Source organism: Xyrauchen texanus, chromosome 21 (assembly GCF_025860055.1).
Source record: "Xyrauchen texanus isolate HMW12.3.18 chromosome 21, RBS_HiC_50CHRs, whole genome shotgun sequence".
Taxonomy (NCBI): domain Eukaryota; kingdom Metazoa; phylum Chordata; class Actinopteri; order Cypriniformes; family Catostomidae; genus Xyrauchen; species Xyrauchen texanus.
In genome coordinates, this window is record NC_068296.1 from 3,972,477 (window position 1) to 3,988,801 (window position 16,325).

The 16,325-nt window shown below is 37.7% G+C and overlaps 1 protein-coding gene across 1 annotated transcript in view; it reads right to left on the reverse strand.

Moving 5' to 3' along the window:
- vwf (von Willebrand factor) overlaps positions 1-16,325 on the reverse strand; it is a 56,825-nt gene that overhangs the window by 5,660 nt on the left and 34,840 nt on the right. The window contains 15 exon segments of the mRNA XM_052152004.1: positions 2,140-2,323; positions 2,406-2,489; positions 4,482-4,631; positions 7,088-7,293; positions 7,383-7,487; positions 7,768-7,839; positions 7,965-8,067; positions 9,956-10,197; positions 10,200-10,208; positions 10,348-10,677; positions 12,603-12,792; positions 12,872-13,086; positions 14,457-14,634; positions 15,753-15,799; positions 15,980-16,144. Of these exon segments, the coding sequence (XP_052007964.1) occupies positions 2,140-2,323; positions 2,406-2,489; positions 4,482-4,631; positions 7,088-7,293; positions 7,383-7,487; positions 7,768-7,839; positions 7,965-8,067; positions 9,956-10,197; positions 10,200-10,208; positions 10,348-10,677; positions 12,603-12,792; positions 12,872-13,086; positions 14,457-14,634; positions 15,753-15,799; positions 15,980-16,144 (2,280 nt within the window).

Sequence of the window (16,325 nt, forward strand, 5' to 3'; positions counted from 1 at the left end):
CTGCAATGAGAAAAAACATGTATACGTGTAAGGTAAAATCACAGAGATGGCAATAAATGACAGTTTGTGTTTGTGTGTTTGTGAGTGTGGGTCAGTTTTTGTTTACATTGTGGTGGGACCAGCCAACTGTCCCCATTAAGGGATGCAGCTTAATACTAGAGCTGCCAATCGATTAAACCTTTTTATTGAACTAACATGATGTGCCAATTAATTAATCACAATTAATCCCATATATTAATATTTATGGAGAATCTTCCAACTACACAATATATATATATATATTATATGGTGGTTGTTTTTAATGGAATTAATTACGATGTGCCGATTAATAAATATAATAAATTGCAATTAATTGCATGTATTAATATTTGCTGAGAAACCCCCAAATGCATATATGATAATATATATATATATATATATATATATATATATATATATATATATATATATATATATATATATATATGTGTGTGTGTGTGTGTGTGTGTGTGTAAATAATATATACAGTGCATTCAGAAAGTATTCAGACCCCTTAATTTCTTCCACATTTTGTCATGTTGCAGCCTTATGCTAAAATGCTTTAAATTATATATTTGTTCACATCAATCTACACTCCATACCCCATAATGGCAGAGCAAAAAACTGATTTTTGATAACTTTGTAAATTTATTCAAAAGAAACAATTTAAATATCACATTGACATAAGTATTCAGACCCTTTGCTAGCTCAGGTGCGTCCCATTTCTCTGGATCATCTTTGAGACGATTCTACACTTTGATTGGAGTCCACCTATGGCAAATTCAATTGATTGGACATGATTTGGAAAGGCAAACAGCTGTCTATATAAGGTCATACAGCTGAAAATGCATATCAGAGCAAAACCCAAGCCATGAGGTCAAAGGAACTGCAGAGCTCAGAGTCAGGATTGTGTCAAGGCACAAGATCTGGGGAAGGCTACAAACAATTTTGGTTGCATTGAAGGTTTCCAAGAGCACAGTGACCTCCATAATTCTTAAATGGAAGTTTGGAACAATCAGGACTCTTCCTAGAGCTGGCCGCCCGATCAAACTGAGCAATTGGGGGAGAAGTGCCTTGGTAAGAGAGATGAACAAGAACCCGATGGTCACTCTGGTTGAGCTCCAGAGATCATGTGTGGAAATGGGAGAAACTTGCAGAAGGACGACCATCACTGCAACTCTCCACCGATCTGGGCTTTATGGCAGAGTGGCCAGACGGAAGCCTCTCTTCAGTGCAAGACACACAAAAAAAGCACCTAAAGGACTCTCAGACTGAGAAACAAGATTATCTGATCTGATGAAATGAAGATTGAACTGTTTGGCCTCAATTCCAAGCGTCATCTCTGGAGGAAACCAGGCAACACTCATCAACTTTGCAATACCATCCCAACAGTGAAGCATGGTGGTGGCAGCTGTGAGGGTGTTTTTCAGCAGCAGGGACTAGGGGACTGGTCAGGGTTGAAGGAAAGCTGAACGCAGCAAAATACAGAGATATCCTTAATGAAAACCTGGTTGAGAGCACTCGGGACCTCAGACTGGGCCGAAGGTTCACCTCCAACAGGACAATGACCCTAAGCACACAGCCAAGATGATGCAAGAGTGGCTTAGGGAGAACTCTGTGAATGTCCTTGAGTGGACCAGACTTGAGCCCAATCAAACAACTCTGGAAGGTCTCCATCTAACCTGACAGAGCTTGAGAGGATCAGCAGAGAAGAATGACAAAAAAATCCCCAAATCCAGGTGTGCAAAGCTTGTCGCATCATACCAAAAAAGACTTGAGGCTGTAATCGCTGCCAAAGGTGCTTCAACTAAGTACTGAGTTAAGGGTCTGAATACTTATGTCAGTGTGATATTTCAGTTTTTTCTTTTGAATAAATTTGCAAAGTCATCAAAAACCTGGATTTTGCTTATGGGGTATGGAGTGTAGATTGATCTAAAAAAAATAATTTGTTAAATAATTTAAAGCATTTTAGCATACGGCTGCAACATAACAAAACATGAAAACAACGAATGGGTCTGAATACTTTCTGAATGCACTGTATACTAAATATGAATTAAGATCATTCTTAATGATCAATAACCAATGTGTGTGTGCATATGAGATATGAGAGGTCGAATGTACCGCATTGACAGGTCGGGCAGCAGTCATCGGCTGTATTGCATTGGAGCTCTGTGCCCAGTGGACAGGATGGTGTGTCCATGAGGTGGCAGGACACGTTTGAATGCTGAATAAACACTTCCTCATTCACCTGCACACATTCACTCCACACACATCTGTCCTGCGGCGTCACCCACTGCTCTCCTATCTGCACACATGTGAAATGAAATAACATTTATTTTAAGTTCTTTGAATATTCAAACAGTAATAAACAAATCTAACACAATCACCTGTCTCAAACGCCCTCCTTCCAGGCAACTGGTCTTACGACAGTGACCACAGCACTCGCCCTCTGAATGGGAGTATGTGGTTCCCTGTAAAGACAACAAAAATCCAGTTTGATGTTATGCTTGCTTTCATGTACTTTCTCTGCCTCTGAAATTACTTTTCTGGGTGATTCTCAAGAAACCAGTCAAGAAAATGTCTTGGTCCTATTTTACTCCAAAATTGAGTGATACGGTAAATAAAATAAAATTGGAACGGTAAAAGTAAAACTTTTGGATGTGATACGGAAATGAGAATTGGGGGGTAAAATGTGCTTTAGTGACCTGAAAATAAATACGTTCTGAATAATAATATAAAATATATATAATGTATTTACTGTATACACTGGCAGCAAAAAGTTTGTAATAATGTACAGATTTTGCTCTTATGGAAAGAAATTGGTACTTTTATTCACCAAACTGGCATTCAACTGATCACAATGTATATTCAGGACATTAATAACGTGAATAATTACTATTACAATTTGAAAACAAATGTACTTAAACTACTTCAAAGTGTTCTCATCAAAAAATCCTCCATGTGCAGCAATGACAGCTTTGCAGATCCTTGTTATTCTAGCGATCAGTTTGTCCAGATACTCAGGTGACCTTTGACCCCACACCTCCTGTAGCACTTGACCTTTCACCCCACACTTCCTGTAGCACTTGACCTTTCACCCCACACTTCCTGTAGCACTTGACCTTTCACCCCACACTTCCTGTAGCACTTGCCATAGATGTGACTGTCTTGTCGGGCACTTCTCACACATCTTACAGTCTAGCTGATCCCACAAAAGCTCAATGGGGTTTAGATCCGTAACACTCTTTTCCAATTATCTGTTGTCCAATGTCTGTGTTTCTTTGCCCACTCAAACCTTTTCTTTTGTTTTCTGTTTCAAAAGTGTCTTTTCTTTGCAATTCTTCCCATAAGTCCTCCTGAGTCTTCTCTTTACTGTTGTACATGAAACTGGTGTTTAGCGGGTAGAATTCAATGAAGCTGTCAGCGGAGGACATGAGAGGCATCTATTTCTCACACTAGAGACTCTGATGTACTTATCCTCTTGTTTAGTTGCACATCTGGTCTTCCACATCTCTTTCTGTCCTTGTTAGAGTCAGTTGTGCTTTGTCTTTGAAGACTGTAGTTACACCTTTGTATGAAATCTGCAGTTTTTTTTGGCTATTTCAAGCATTGTATCGCCTTCATTCCTCAAAACAATGATTGACTGATGAGTTTCTAGAGAAAATCTGTTTCTTTATTTGCCATTTTTGACCTAATATTGACCTATAAGACATGCCAGTCTATTGCATACAGTGGCAACTCAAAAACAAACACAAAGACAACGTTAAGCTTCATTTAATGAACCAAATAGCTTTCAACTGTGTTTGATATAATGGCAGGTTATTTTATAGCACCAAATGATCAATTTATCATGATTACTCAAGGATAAGATGTTGGAGTGATGCTGCTGTCTAGATTTGATCAAAAATGACTTTTTTCCAAATAGTGATGTTGCTGTTTTTTACATCAGTAATGTCCTGACTTTAATTTGTGATCAGTTGAATGCCACTTTGCTGATTTAAAGAACAAATTTCCTTCCGAAACAGTAAAATCTGTACATTATTCCAAACTTTTTGCTGCCAGTGTGTATATATATATATATATTTTTGTTGCATATATTTATTTATTTGCATTGATGCAAATATGAGCGGGACATTTTCATAAGAATCGCCCTTCTTCCGACGTTCGACTGCACGGTTGGGAAAAAACAACAACATTAATTCATACAATCAAAGCATAAAATCCTCAATCCAATCAAATCCCAATGGGTAAAATCAAATTCTGGAATAATTTACCCCAGTTAAATAATCTATTTCACCCAAAAATACAGTATGTCACATTACAGAAGTTACATCGGTTACAGATGTTGTTTCTACAATAATCTACAAATATTCGAATACATTCAATATTTACAAGAATACAACACATTCAGGCACCCAATTTACATTTTAATACAATTAATAAAGCATGAGTGTTTGACGCACCAGAGGACAGATCTGGTTGCAGACGGGGTCAACACACTGAGCGATGTGAAGACCGGTCTGTCTGTCTGTTTGCTGTGTGCAGGTGCAGGTTTTACACTTCTCTTCCCACCTGCTGCCCACCAGATACACCACAGCATCCACCACACACACCTGCAAATAAACAACACAAATACTGCAAGGTTATACTTATAAATAGTGTTCACATGCTGATAACAAAGTACACTCACCAAGACATGGGGCGACCAAGGTCAAATGACAAATAAACACAAACAACACACACACACACACACACACACACACACACACACACATGTTGGTCTACCTATCATTATGAGGACTTTCCATAGACATAATGACTTTTATACTGTACAAACTATAGATTCTATCCTCTAAACCTAACCCTACCCCTAAACCTAACCCTCACAGAAAACCTTCTGCATTTTTACATTTTCAATAAAACATTGTTTAGTATGATTTTTAAGCGATTTGAATTATGGGGACATAAGAAATGTCCTCATAAATCACATTTATAGCATAATAACCTTGTAATTACCAGTTTATAACTTACAAAATTGTCCTCGTAAATCACAAAAACACGCGCACGTTGGTGCAGCTATCCTTATGAGGAATCTCTGTAGACATATTCATTTTATTTTGTATGAACTATAGATTCTGTCCCCTACCCCTAAACTTAACCCTCACAAAAAGCGTTCTGCATAGTTTAGTACGTTTTTTGATCGATTTAAATTATGGGGACACTAGAAATCTCCTCATAAACCACATTTATAGCATAATACCCTTGTAATTACCTGTTTGTAACCTAAACAAATGTCCTCGTAAACATCCAAACCTGCCCACACACACAGACACACACATACACACACACATACACACACACGCATGCACACACACACACGCATGCACACACTCACATATACACACACACACATACGCATGCACACACACACACACACACACACTCACATATACACACACACACACACACGCATGCACACACACAGACACAGACACACACACACACACACACTAGTGTTAATATTTAAACGAAACAAAACATAATTGGAAAACTGAAACTAAACTCCCAAACTAAATGAAATAAAACAAAAAATCACCACCAAGCAATTTGAGTTCAATTTAGTTTTGATACAAAGTATGAAGAACCGTTACAGCTAGCGCTGAGTATCGATATAGATTCCCTAATTAATTTCTCAATACGATTCCGATACGATTTAAATTACAGAAAACAATCATGCCACGATCCAAATCGCTGAGATAATTTTTTCACCATTCTGATGGTTGAAGTGAACATTAACTGAAACTCCTGACCCATATATGCATGATTTTATGCACTGCTGCCACACAATTGGCTGATTAGATAATCACATGGATGATTGTTGGTGTCAGACGGGCTGGTTTGTGTATTTCTGGGATTTTCACACACAACAGTCTCTTGAATTCACTCTGAATGATGCCAAAAACTAAAAACATCCCGTGAGCGGCAGTTCTGTGGACAGAAGCACCTTGTTGGTGTGAGAGGTCAACGGAGAATGGTCAGACTGGTTTGAACTGACAAAGTCTACAGTAACTCAGATAACCACTCTGTACAATTGTGCTGAGAAGAACATCATCTCAATGCTATTCTGAGATGCGGGTTGGTGCCGTTTTGGCAGCACGAGGACCTACACAATATTAGGCAGGTGGTTTTAATGTTGTGGCTGATCGGTGTATTTCAGTAATTCCATGTCCATAATGCTTACATATGAAAGACTCTCATTTGACTCTCTATTGCTGTTAGTTACACAGGCAAACTTCTAACTTGTACATTACAAAAATATACATTTAAAAAATTTGCAACAGGGCCCAAACTATGCTGTTCAATTGCTATTTATTTAACATATATAATATTTACAGTAAAAGATCGATCTCAGGATTTTAAGAATCATTCAGACAAAGACTATGCATGATTTAACCTCCAGTGTGCTGTCTGTCTGCACTGGTCTCAGAACAGTTCGAAATGCACCTTATTTTCATCCTAACTCCATATAAATCCTCTGAAAGCAACATCTCCCAGCTTTTGGATGAACCCATTGATTGTCAATGTGATAATGTACCGTAAATAAAGGAACGCAATTACTAATGTTAATAAATAATTTTGTAAAGCGGCGTATCAAATGAAACTAGAGACGCAACTCTCGACACCCAAGCAGGTTTCAATGAAAACAACTTAAAGATGTTTCTTACCAGAGGCACTTTTGTTTTCTCTGCACCCCTAGAAGTGCTTCACGGAAATCTACGCCATGTTTTTAACCCTTAAACTACAGTCTAGAGTCTTGTGAACAGTAATCGGTCAGTTTAGATTAATTTAAACCATGTGTTGCGTATACCGAAACCAAAATACAACGTTCCTTGCATGTGGATGCAGCGTCGCATGAGTTTAATCAGAAAATCTATATTTTTACCCAGTCCTGTTTCGATCCTCCCTACAAATCTGGTGAACATTACATTAGATGAAAGAAATGCACAAAATAATTCAGACTACTAAATGAACTATAACCCTGGCACACACACAACAAATTCATGCCAACCTTATCAGGCGTACAGGTGACCTCTATGCAGTCACAATCATTGGTGGCTGTCTGTGTGATGTAACCTGGTGGGCAGGTGCGGGTGACGTTTTGACAGTCGCATTCACACTCGTACGAATCACAGCACTCTGTCTGTTTGATTGACAGCTTCTTGTATGCAGGGCATGATGGTTTGACCGTCATGGGGCACTGATCCTTTTTGCAAACTAAGAGAAAGAGAAATTGAATGGTCAAAAATCACGTGTAATATGATAAGCATGTTTGAAGGTGAGTATGTGTGTATGTGTGCTCTCACCACACTCATAAACTGGCAGACATTCTCCAGGGTTTGTGAGGACGACACTGAGCCCATGATCACAGTGAGGGGGATTTGACAGCTTACAGTTTACAGTGTCACAGACTGCAAACACACACACAAACAGTACATTACTGTGATGCTATCACTATATCACCACTAGGTAATCAATCAAACAGTCCATCCATCCAGTTCCCACAGTGCCTTGAAATCAGAATAATAAAAATGTGTGCATGTGAGTATCTTCATATTTCACAAGGTGCAGTGTGTAATTGCAGCGTGTTTATGCAAAATACATAAAGTAGATGTTTGTATATATTAAGTATGGATGAGTATCCCGTGTAATGCACATTGCGTTTGGATACAGTGTGTTTTTTCGGCTCACCACACTCATATTCAGGGCAGCACTTGGATTCCGTCTTCTCCCGGAGAACCTCACATTGTCCACACTCTGGGGCTGCAGCACAGTAACAGTTGCCATGACAACACACACTTAGAAGTCACCTCAAACAAATGAGGCTGTTTATCGTTTACAGCATGAAAGAGAAAGAGAGAGAGAATGCATGCTCAGTGTGTCTCTACCTTTAGCATTGGTGCAGGGTAAAGCTGTGCAGTTAATGCGCTGTCGATCAAGACACACACACAGCAGACAGGGGTTTTCCTCAGGATTCCAGCTCTCCATAAACTGAAACACACACATCAAGGCCATGAGACTGATGCATGAAATCCCAAAGCTACTGTATAGAATAGAATAGAATGTCTCCTCAAACAGAATAGAATGTTTCATTGAACAGGATAATTATTATTAATTTTTCAAATAGAGTAAAACTTTCCTCAATATAATTTCTTCAATAATAGAATAAAAATAAATTCCAAACAAAATAGAATTGAATGTTCCTCAAACAGAATACAATGTTGCCTCAAATAGAATAGAATTGTCCTTAAACATTATAGAATGGTTCCTCAAACAGAATGGGGGGAAAAATAAAACAATTTTAAACAATATTTTTTTTTTTAATAGAATGTTTCTTCAAATACAATAGAATGTTCCTTCAAACGGAATAGAATAAAATGTTTTGTTTTTAAAACAGAATAGAATTTAATGTTTCCTCAAACATAATACAATGTTTCCTCAGATAGAATATATTTTTTTATAGAATATCTCCTCAAACAGAATATAATGTTTCATTAAAGAGGATCATCATTTTTTTTTTTTTTCAAATAGAGTAAAAAGTTTCCTCAATAGAATTTCTTCAGACAAAACACAATTTTTACTGAAATTGAATAGAATGTTTCTTCAAACTGAATGGAATAAAATGTTTTTTCCCCATACAAAATAGAATTGAATGTTCCTCAAACAGAATACAATGTTGCCTCAAATAGAATAGAATTTTCCTTAAACATTATAGAATTATTCTTCAAACAGAATGGGGGGAAAATAGAATGTTTTTTTTTTATAAAATATTTTTTTTAGTAGAATGTTGCTTCAAACGGAATAGAATAAAATGTTTTGTTTTTAAAACAGAATAGAATTTAATGTTTCCTCAAACATAATACAATGTTTCCTCACATAGAATATATTTTTTATAGAATATCTCCTCAAACAGAATATAATGTTTCATTAAAGAGGATCATTTTAATTTTTTTTCAAATACAGTAAACATTTTCCTCAATAGAATTTCTTCAAACAAAACAAAATTTTTACTGAAATTGAATAGAATGTTTCTTCAAACTGAATGGAATAAAATGTTTTTTCCCCAAACAAAATAGAATTGAATGTTCCTCAAACAGAATACAATGTTGCCTCAAATAGAATAGAATTTTCCTTAAACATTATAGAATTGTTCCTCAAACAGAATGGGGGGAAAAATAGAATGTTTTTTTAAACAATACAATTTTTTTTAATAGAACGTTTCTTCAAATACAATAGAATGTTCCTTCAAACTGAATAGAATAACATTTTTTGTTTTTAAAACAGAATAGAATTTAGTGTTTCCTCAAACATAATACAATGTTTCCTCACATAGAATAATTTTTTTTATAGAATGTCTCTTCAAACAGAATATAATGTTTCATTAAAGAGGATACACATTTTTTTTTTCAAATACAGTAAACATTTTCCTCAATAGAATTTCTTCAAACAAAACAAAATTTTTACTGAAATTGAATAGAATGTTTCTTCAAACTGAATGGAATAAAATGTTTTTTCCCCAAACAAAATAGAATTGAATGTTCCTCAAACAGAATACAATGTTGCCTCAAACAGAATAGAATTTTACTTAAACATTATAGAATTGTTCCTCAAACAGAATGGGGGAAAATAGAATGTTTTTTTTAAACAATACAATTTTTTTTAATAGAATGTTTCTTCAAATACAATAGAATGTTCCTTCAAACTGAATAGAATAACATTTTTTGTTTTTCAAACAGAATAGAATTGAATGTTTCCTCAAACAGGAATGTAATAGGGGGGAAAATAGAATTAAGCAAATACCTGATCAAATACCCCATACCACTCTAAAATGCATTTAGTTCATTAAAATATTTTGTTTGTTTGTTTGTTTGTGTGTTACCTGGTGGGTTTTCCTGTGGTGGTCCACACACTGGCTGCAGGCCTCTCTTCTCACACACTTATCTCCCATTATCACCAACCCTTCTGGACAGAAACAGCCCTCTGTGGGTGTAGACAAGCACTGATATCCATTGTCACTGATTAAAGAATCACCCCTAGTAACCACGTCTCCAGGGTAAAACTGGCCCGGCCCGCACTGCTCCAAACAACCGGTTCGACAGGCAGCGTACTCCAGGGAGTCGGACACGCCATGGCTGTACACACACAAATTTTAACGTGAAATTAAAATATTTAAAATACAATCATTTCCTGTAGATTATTCCCAACTATCGACTAAATGTAAGATGCTAAATAAAAACAAAAAAGTAAAAAAATAGTTCGCAGAAGACTCACGGCACAGGGTGGGCGTCCTCCAGTCCACACACACACCCTGTTGACGGCACACAGTACTGTACGCAGTGACGAGATCACACACCGCATTAGGCTGACAGGCCACACTCCGACAGATCTGCACGTACTCTTGCGGGGGCACCAGCGCGTGACAGCGGCTGAAAATCTCTGAACTTAACACATCACAGCCCTTGGCAACACCTGCGGCACAGGACTCCACCTCCTGATGCTGGACGCACTCGCCCAGAGCCCATCTCTGCAGATACACGTTAGGGTCTGTGGTCACTGAACCATCTGATAGAACCAGACCAGACTGATCATCAGAGCAGGAACCTAAGATAGAGATAGACAGAGTAATGTACACAGCATACATAGAGAAGTTCAGCACAACTTAAACTCAATTGACAGCATCTGAGGTGAGTAGTCAATTACTACAGAGTTCAACTTTTCCCTCAGTTTAGGGTTAGGGTTAGGTTGGGGCTAACCATGTTTCTTTTTTGGCAGAATGATTATGATTTTTATTACCATAGTTTTAGATGTACTATATTATTATGCACGACTCGTGATTTTAATTCTATTCAAGGCCATTAGTGGAGTCTAATTTGACTAGTCGTGATGTCACCAACCAGTTTGTGAAGATTTACATTAATGCACTTTCAGCTGAAGTCTATGAAGCAAGACATTATGGAGGATTTAAAATCATCCATGTCCAACTCGTATTTCGTGTTGTTACCAAAATGTTCCTTTTAGTGGTGGGACTACTGTTCTACGTCACCAACGTAATTACCATTCGTGCACAATCACATCACGCCCCTTTCTGGTATCATTGAGTGCATCGTGCAAAATGTATCGGCTTATGGTCTATTCAACATGACAGGAGTCAGGGTTCCCACACACTTTTAACCAATTAATTTAAACGATTTTCACACGAATTTACACTCGTGATTACTGGATAAAGATTTTAATTAGGGCTGTCAATTTAATGCGTTAATTCAGTGCGATTAATAGTATATAAAAAATAACATGTTCAAAAGATTAATCATGTGACACGATTAATCATGTCCCAGACCTTGATAAGGAATATTCCTTCCAAGAGCAATTCAAGACTGCAGTACCAGCTGTTTTCTCCAGGGGGCAGTAAGTGAAACTCGCTGTATAGGCAACGAGCAGCTTATACAGAGAACAACCCGCACTTACTGACAGCAGACAACACAAGACGAGAAAGGACGTGTTCTTGCGTACAAACACAGCTTGATGGAGTGCATATCTGAAGGCAGGAATCTCAAGACGTGCTTTCCTAAGTTTCAAACATTGACACGTCCTTAAACAAGCCCTTATAATAAATCTCGGAATTGATTGCTGTGAACTGTAGGCCAACGATAGGCTAATGTTCAATAATATGGAAATAAACAACAATATATTGCATTCTAGAGACACTTTTTGTATTGTCTTTTTTAAAGCTAAAACTATGTAATGCATTTTAATTATCTGTATTATATTAATATATATATATATTTTTATTTTTATATTATTTTAAATAAAACAATTTATAATGATTTCATCATTATTTATTGAATTATTGCTATTTGAGGGGCTTTCTCTGCAAATATTTTTGTATGCGATTAATTGCGATTAATTAATCGGCATACCATGTAAATGTAATTAAATCAATTTTAAAATGTTTTTGATTGACAGCCCTAATTTTATTAGATCATATCATGGAGTTTGTACTCACAAAGTATAGCTATTATAAATAACTAGTCTATGATAGATATTAGAACTGAGCATAACTAGAAAACATTATATTTCCCGGAATTTTCCAGGCCTGGGAATGACCATTTTCAAATTCTCTGATGTTTCCAGGTTTTCCACGACCGTGGTAACCCAGAGGAGTCGAAGGATTGAATATAACTGTGCACAGGTTCTATCGCACAAGCCTCATGTTAACACGTTTAAATCCTGTGGCTATACTGTACAGTATTTTAATGTTAATCCCAGAGCAGCGTCTTTCCCCATAGACTTCCATTGTACTTGTTTACATATTTATACAGAAAAGTGCTTTTTTGAGCCTTACATTTCTCCAGAATGTGCCTTTCTTCCATTGTAAGTACATTATTCTTTTTTATTCACAAAATAAGCGAAGAAGACGAGATTATTTTCTGTTGTAATCAACAGTATGAATCATTCCTTTAAACTAACAATCTCAAAAGCACACAAACTCAATGTTACAACCAAAACCATGAATGGACTATAGTTACCACATAAGCCAGTGGTGTTGGTTTTCATGGTGATGTCCATGTTGACCATGAACTCATTGCTGTGAGGAGTGAATGTAAGTGTGAACCCATGTTCCTCTGATCTCAACTGGTGCAGAATAGCTCCAATCTGCGTCACAGTCACTCCGCCATTTCTGAACGGAACAGCAGTATCCACACCATTCACAGTCACCTACAATACAGAAAAATGTGTTGAGTATCTTATCTAACTCAATAGTACATCACTGTTGCTTCCTCCTGATCACTTTTACCGTCATATCATTCTGTAGCACCACACTTGTCCCGCCCTCTCTCAGCTCCAAGCTCTTCATGCAAATCTGATTGGGTGAGCTTTGACAGGCAGCCGTGTGCAACACTAGCTCCGCCCCTCCAGAGCGAAGCAGCAAATAAGAGCAAGCGGATGTCAGCTTCAGAGCCGCTCCCGAAAAGGACACAACGTGACTAGTGGAGCTGCCCATACAACTGCCTAAGGAAATAAAAGCAAGCATGTTATAATCACAATTACAAGTAACGTTTACATGTGCGGGTATAATCGAGCTACAGCGGGGTTTTGCATACCTCTGTCCAAGTATTCATGACACATAATCGGATATTTGAAGGAAGGATGTAAGCTGAGGAAGTATCGCTAATGCACGTTGCGCGTCACCTCTACCTCTTAGAGCATGCGCACATCGTCGATGCCATTTGTGTTTCGATTAACGTGTATACATGCTGGACAAAGCATTATCTAGGTCTATTAGTCCGATGACACAAAAATCAGACTGGTCGGATTAAAGTGTTTACATGACGTTTTAAAAAGGCAAATTATTGTTTTACTTCGACTGAAAACAAACTTTTGAAGTGCATGTAAACATACTGTGTAAAGAGAGATTTTAATGAGTTTTGAAGGTCTTGTGTGCGCACACTTTGTAACGTTTTACAAGCATAAGCATACTTAGCATAATCAGATTGCTCGATTATTAATAGTATCACTTAACTTGTGAATTTACCTGATATCTTAGTTACTTTTGTGAAGATTCATGCATGTTCATTTAAAGATTTTATTTTTTTCGTCTTTCAGGATCTAATCAAACTCGATAGATAAAATCGCCGTCCAACTTTTTTTTTTTTTTTTTCGAAAATGTAGTTTCACTCATAAATATGTCAGTAAAATTGGATGCAAATGCCATTTCACGTTGACTTAGATCAGGGGTTTTCAAACTTTTTAATACCAAGCACAGCACATGGAGGCTTCATGCTATTCCCCGCGTCATCCACGCACAACTCACCACGCGCCCCACCGAGAGCGAGAACCGCAGTATAGCAACCACGAGGAGGTTACACCATGTGACTCTACCCTTCATAGCAACCGTGCCAATTTGCTTAGTAGGCCTGACTGGAGTCACTCACCACACCCTGGAATCAAACTCATGACTCCAGGTGTGGTAGTCAGCATCTTTACTCGCTGAGCATCCCAGGCCCCCCAAAAATCAGGTTATTTAAAAAAAACGACAACGTAAGAAAACCACGTTCACATGAGACTTCGTTGTGTTACTCTCTGCGTTTGATTTCAAAACGTAAACAGGCAGGTCCACACAACACTTACGCCCATTGGATAAGCTAGTAAGAACAGCTGTAAAGGTGTTTACATGAATCAAAATTCAGTGCATGTCAACAGTTTTTTGCTTAAACCCGTTTATGACCGTACCACGATAATGGAAAGCCGTTTAAGTCAGTTACATGACCACACGTAATGTCGGCTTGATAAGCATAATCGATGTTAGAACATGCATGTAAACGCGCTCAGTGCGATATTCACAAAAGGTTGTTGCCATAGTGACAGGTGTGTGTTCGTACAGGGACAGGCCCAGGAACAGCCGCAGGTGTTGTTGAGGCGGAGGGCCGGGAGGTTGTTTTTGCAGACCGGAGGCTCCATCTTCTCACAGTTGATTCTGTGGCTCTGCACCGTTAACGTCCCGTGTGGATTGCACAGCACTGAGTGACAACCGTCCGTCAACAGCCACGTCTCACCGGGCTGATGGACAGAGATTTGGAAATATAGAAATAGTTAAGACGGCTCAAATACGATACATCAGGGGTCTTTGTTAGTCTGCGTTAAGCTTGAAACACTCTGTACAAGTATGTGAATGCAAACCTTCTTCAGTAGCTATGTAATGTCAATTTAATGCGTTGTGTTTTTCAAAAACGTAATTAATAACAATGCAAGTACGGCATGTGTCTCCTTCTTTCTGTACATTAAGTATGTACAACGGGACCGCAAGCATTCAGTGCATTGGCCAAACATTTGCATTTGTGTACTTGCATAGAGTTTTTCCCAGCTGTCATTAATGAGCAGCTTTAATGAGAAAAATTCTGTGTTTCATACAAGTATTAATCAACAGCATTTGTGGCATAATGGTAATGACCACAGAAAATAATATCAACTTGTCCCAAAGTTTCTTTAAAAAAAAGAGCACAAATGGAGGTTACTTTGAGGCACTTACAATGGAAGTGAATGGAGCAATTTTTGGAGGGTTTAAAGGCAGAAATGTGAATTTTATAATTTTATAAAAGCACTTTAATTCATTCTTCTGTTAAAAAATTGTGCATTATTTGAGCTGTAAATAATGTCGCTATAAATCGTTGTTTTTCCGCTCGTTTTAGTGTTTTACGCCATCCCGTCGTCATAGCAACACTGTGTAAAATTGCATATAATTTAACACAGAAAAGGTTAGCAGGCGATTTTCACACTAAAATCATGTTAACACACATTTTGAGTATGTCTTGTGGCCTTTGGCCCCATTCGCTTCCATTGTAAGTGCCTCACTGGAAACCAGATTTAGCTTTTTTTAAAGAAAAGGCGGGACGAGTCATATAGTTTTTCTTTTTTCTGGTAATCAACATTATGCCACAAATGCTGTTGATTGAGCTTAACTTGTATTGAACCCGGAATATTCCTTTAAGAGTTTTAGGGATGAAGTTATTGGTCGAGAATGCTTGATTTGAGGTTATGGAGAAGTGCTCTGACAGTCTGGTTGTAATTTAGACAATTAGAAGCTGATGGTCTAAAAGTTAAGTTCAGCTGAGTTGTGCTAGAAGTCATTAATTGGAGTGAATTACAGGATTTTTACATCCTTCTAAATCCAAGCTCACCTTCCGTTCATTTCCTTCATCATCCACACACACTCCAGGAGGACCCGCTGAGAGACATCATTGTTATAATCATAATCTTCATCAGCATTGTCATTCTCATTATTAACAACATCTTCATAATTATAAATTGCTAAAATACTATCCTGTTCAACTGTGCAATGAATGTGAAGATGGATATACAGGAGGTGTGTGAGAGAGTGTGTGTAGGTGATCTAGGATTGTCTCACTTCTACAGAGTTTGTCGGTGAATGATTTGTCCAGTACAACCATGGCGAGCAGGTACTCTGTGCTGCTGAGCCGAATTATGTTGTCCTGACCATGTGGGCTAGCGAGCGTGCTCAGTTCAGTTTGGTCATACTGGTTACCCAGCCCGATGGGAAACACAGACACACCTGTATGAAACATATAGATGCACCGATTAACTATGACAAATGCTTTGAAAAATACACATTTCTTTCCTGTTTTTGGCATATTTCCTGTTGAAACAGGAAGCTTATCCAAAGGCTTATCCAAAAATAATGCTACTTTTGCTACTGAATAGTGTAACAGTGCCTGCCCACTTTGTCGGCCATC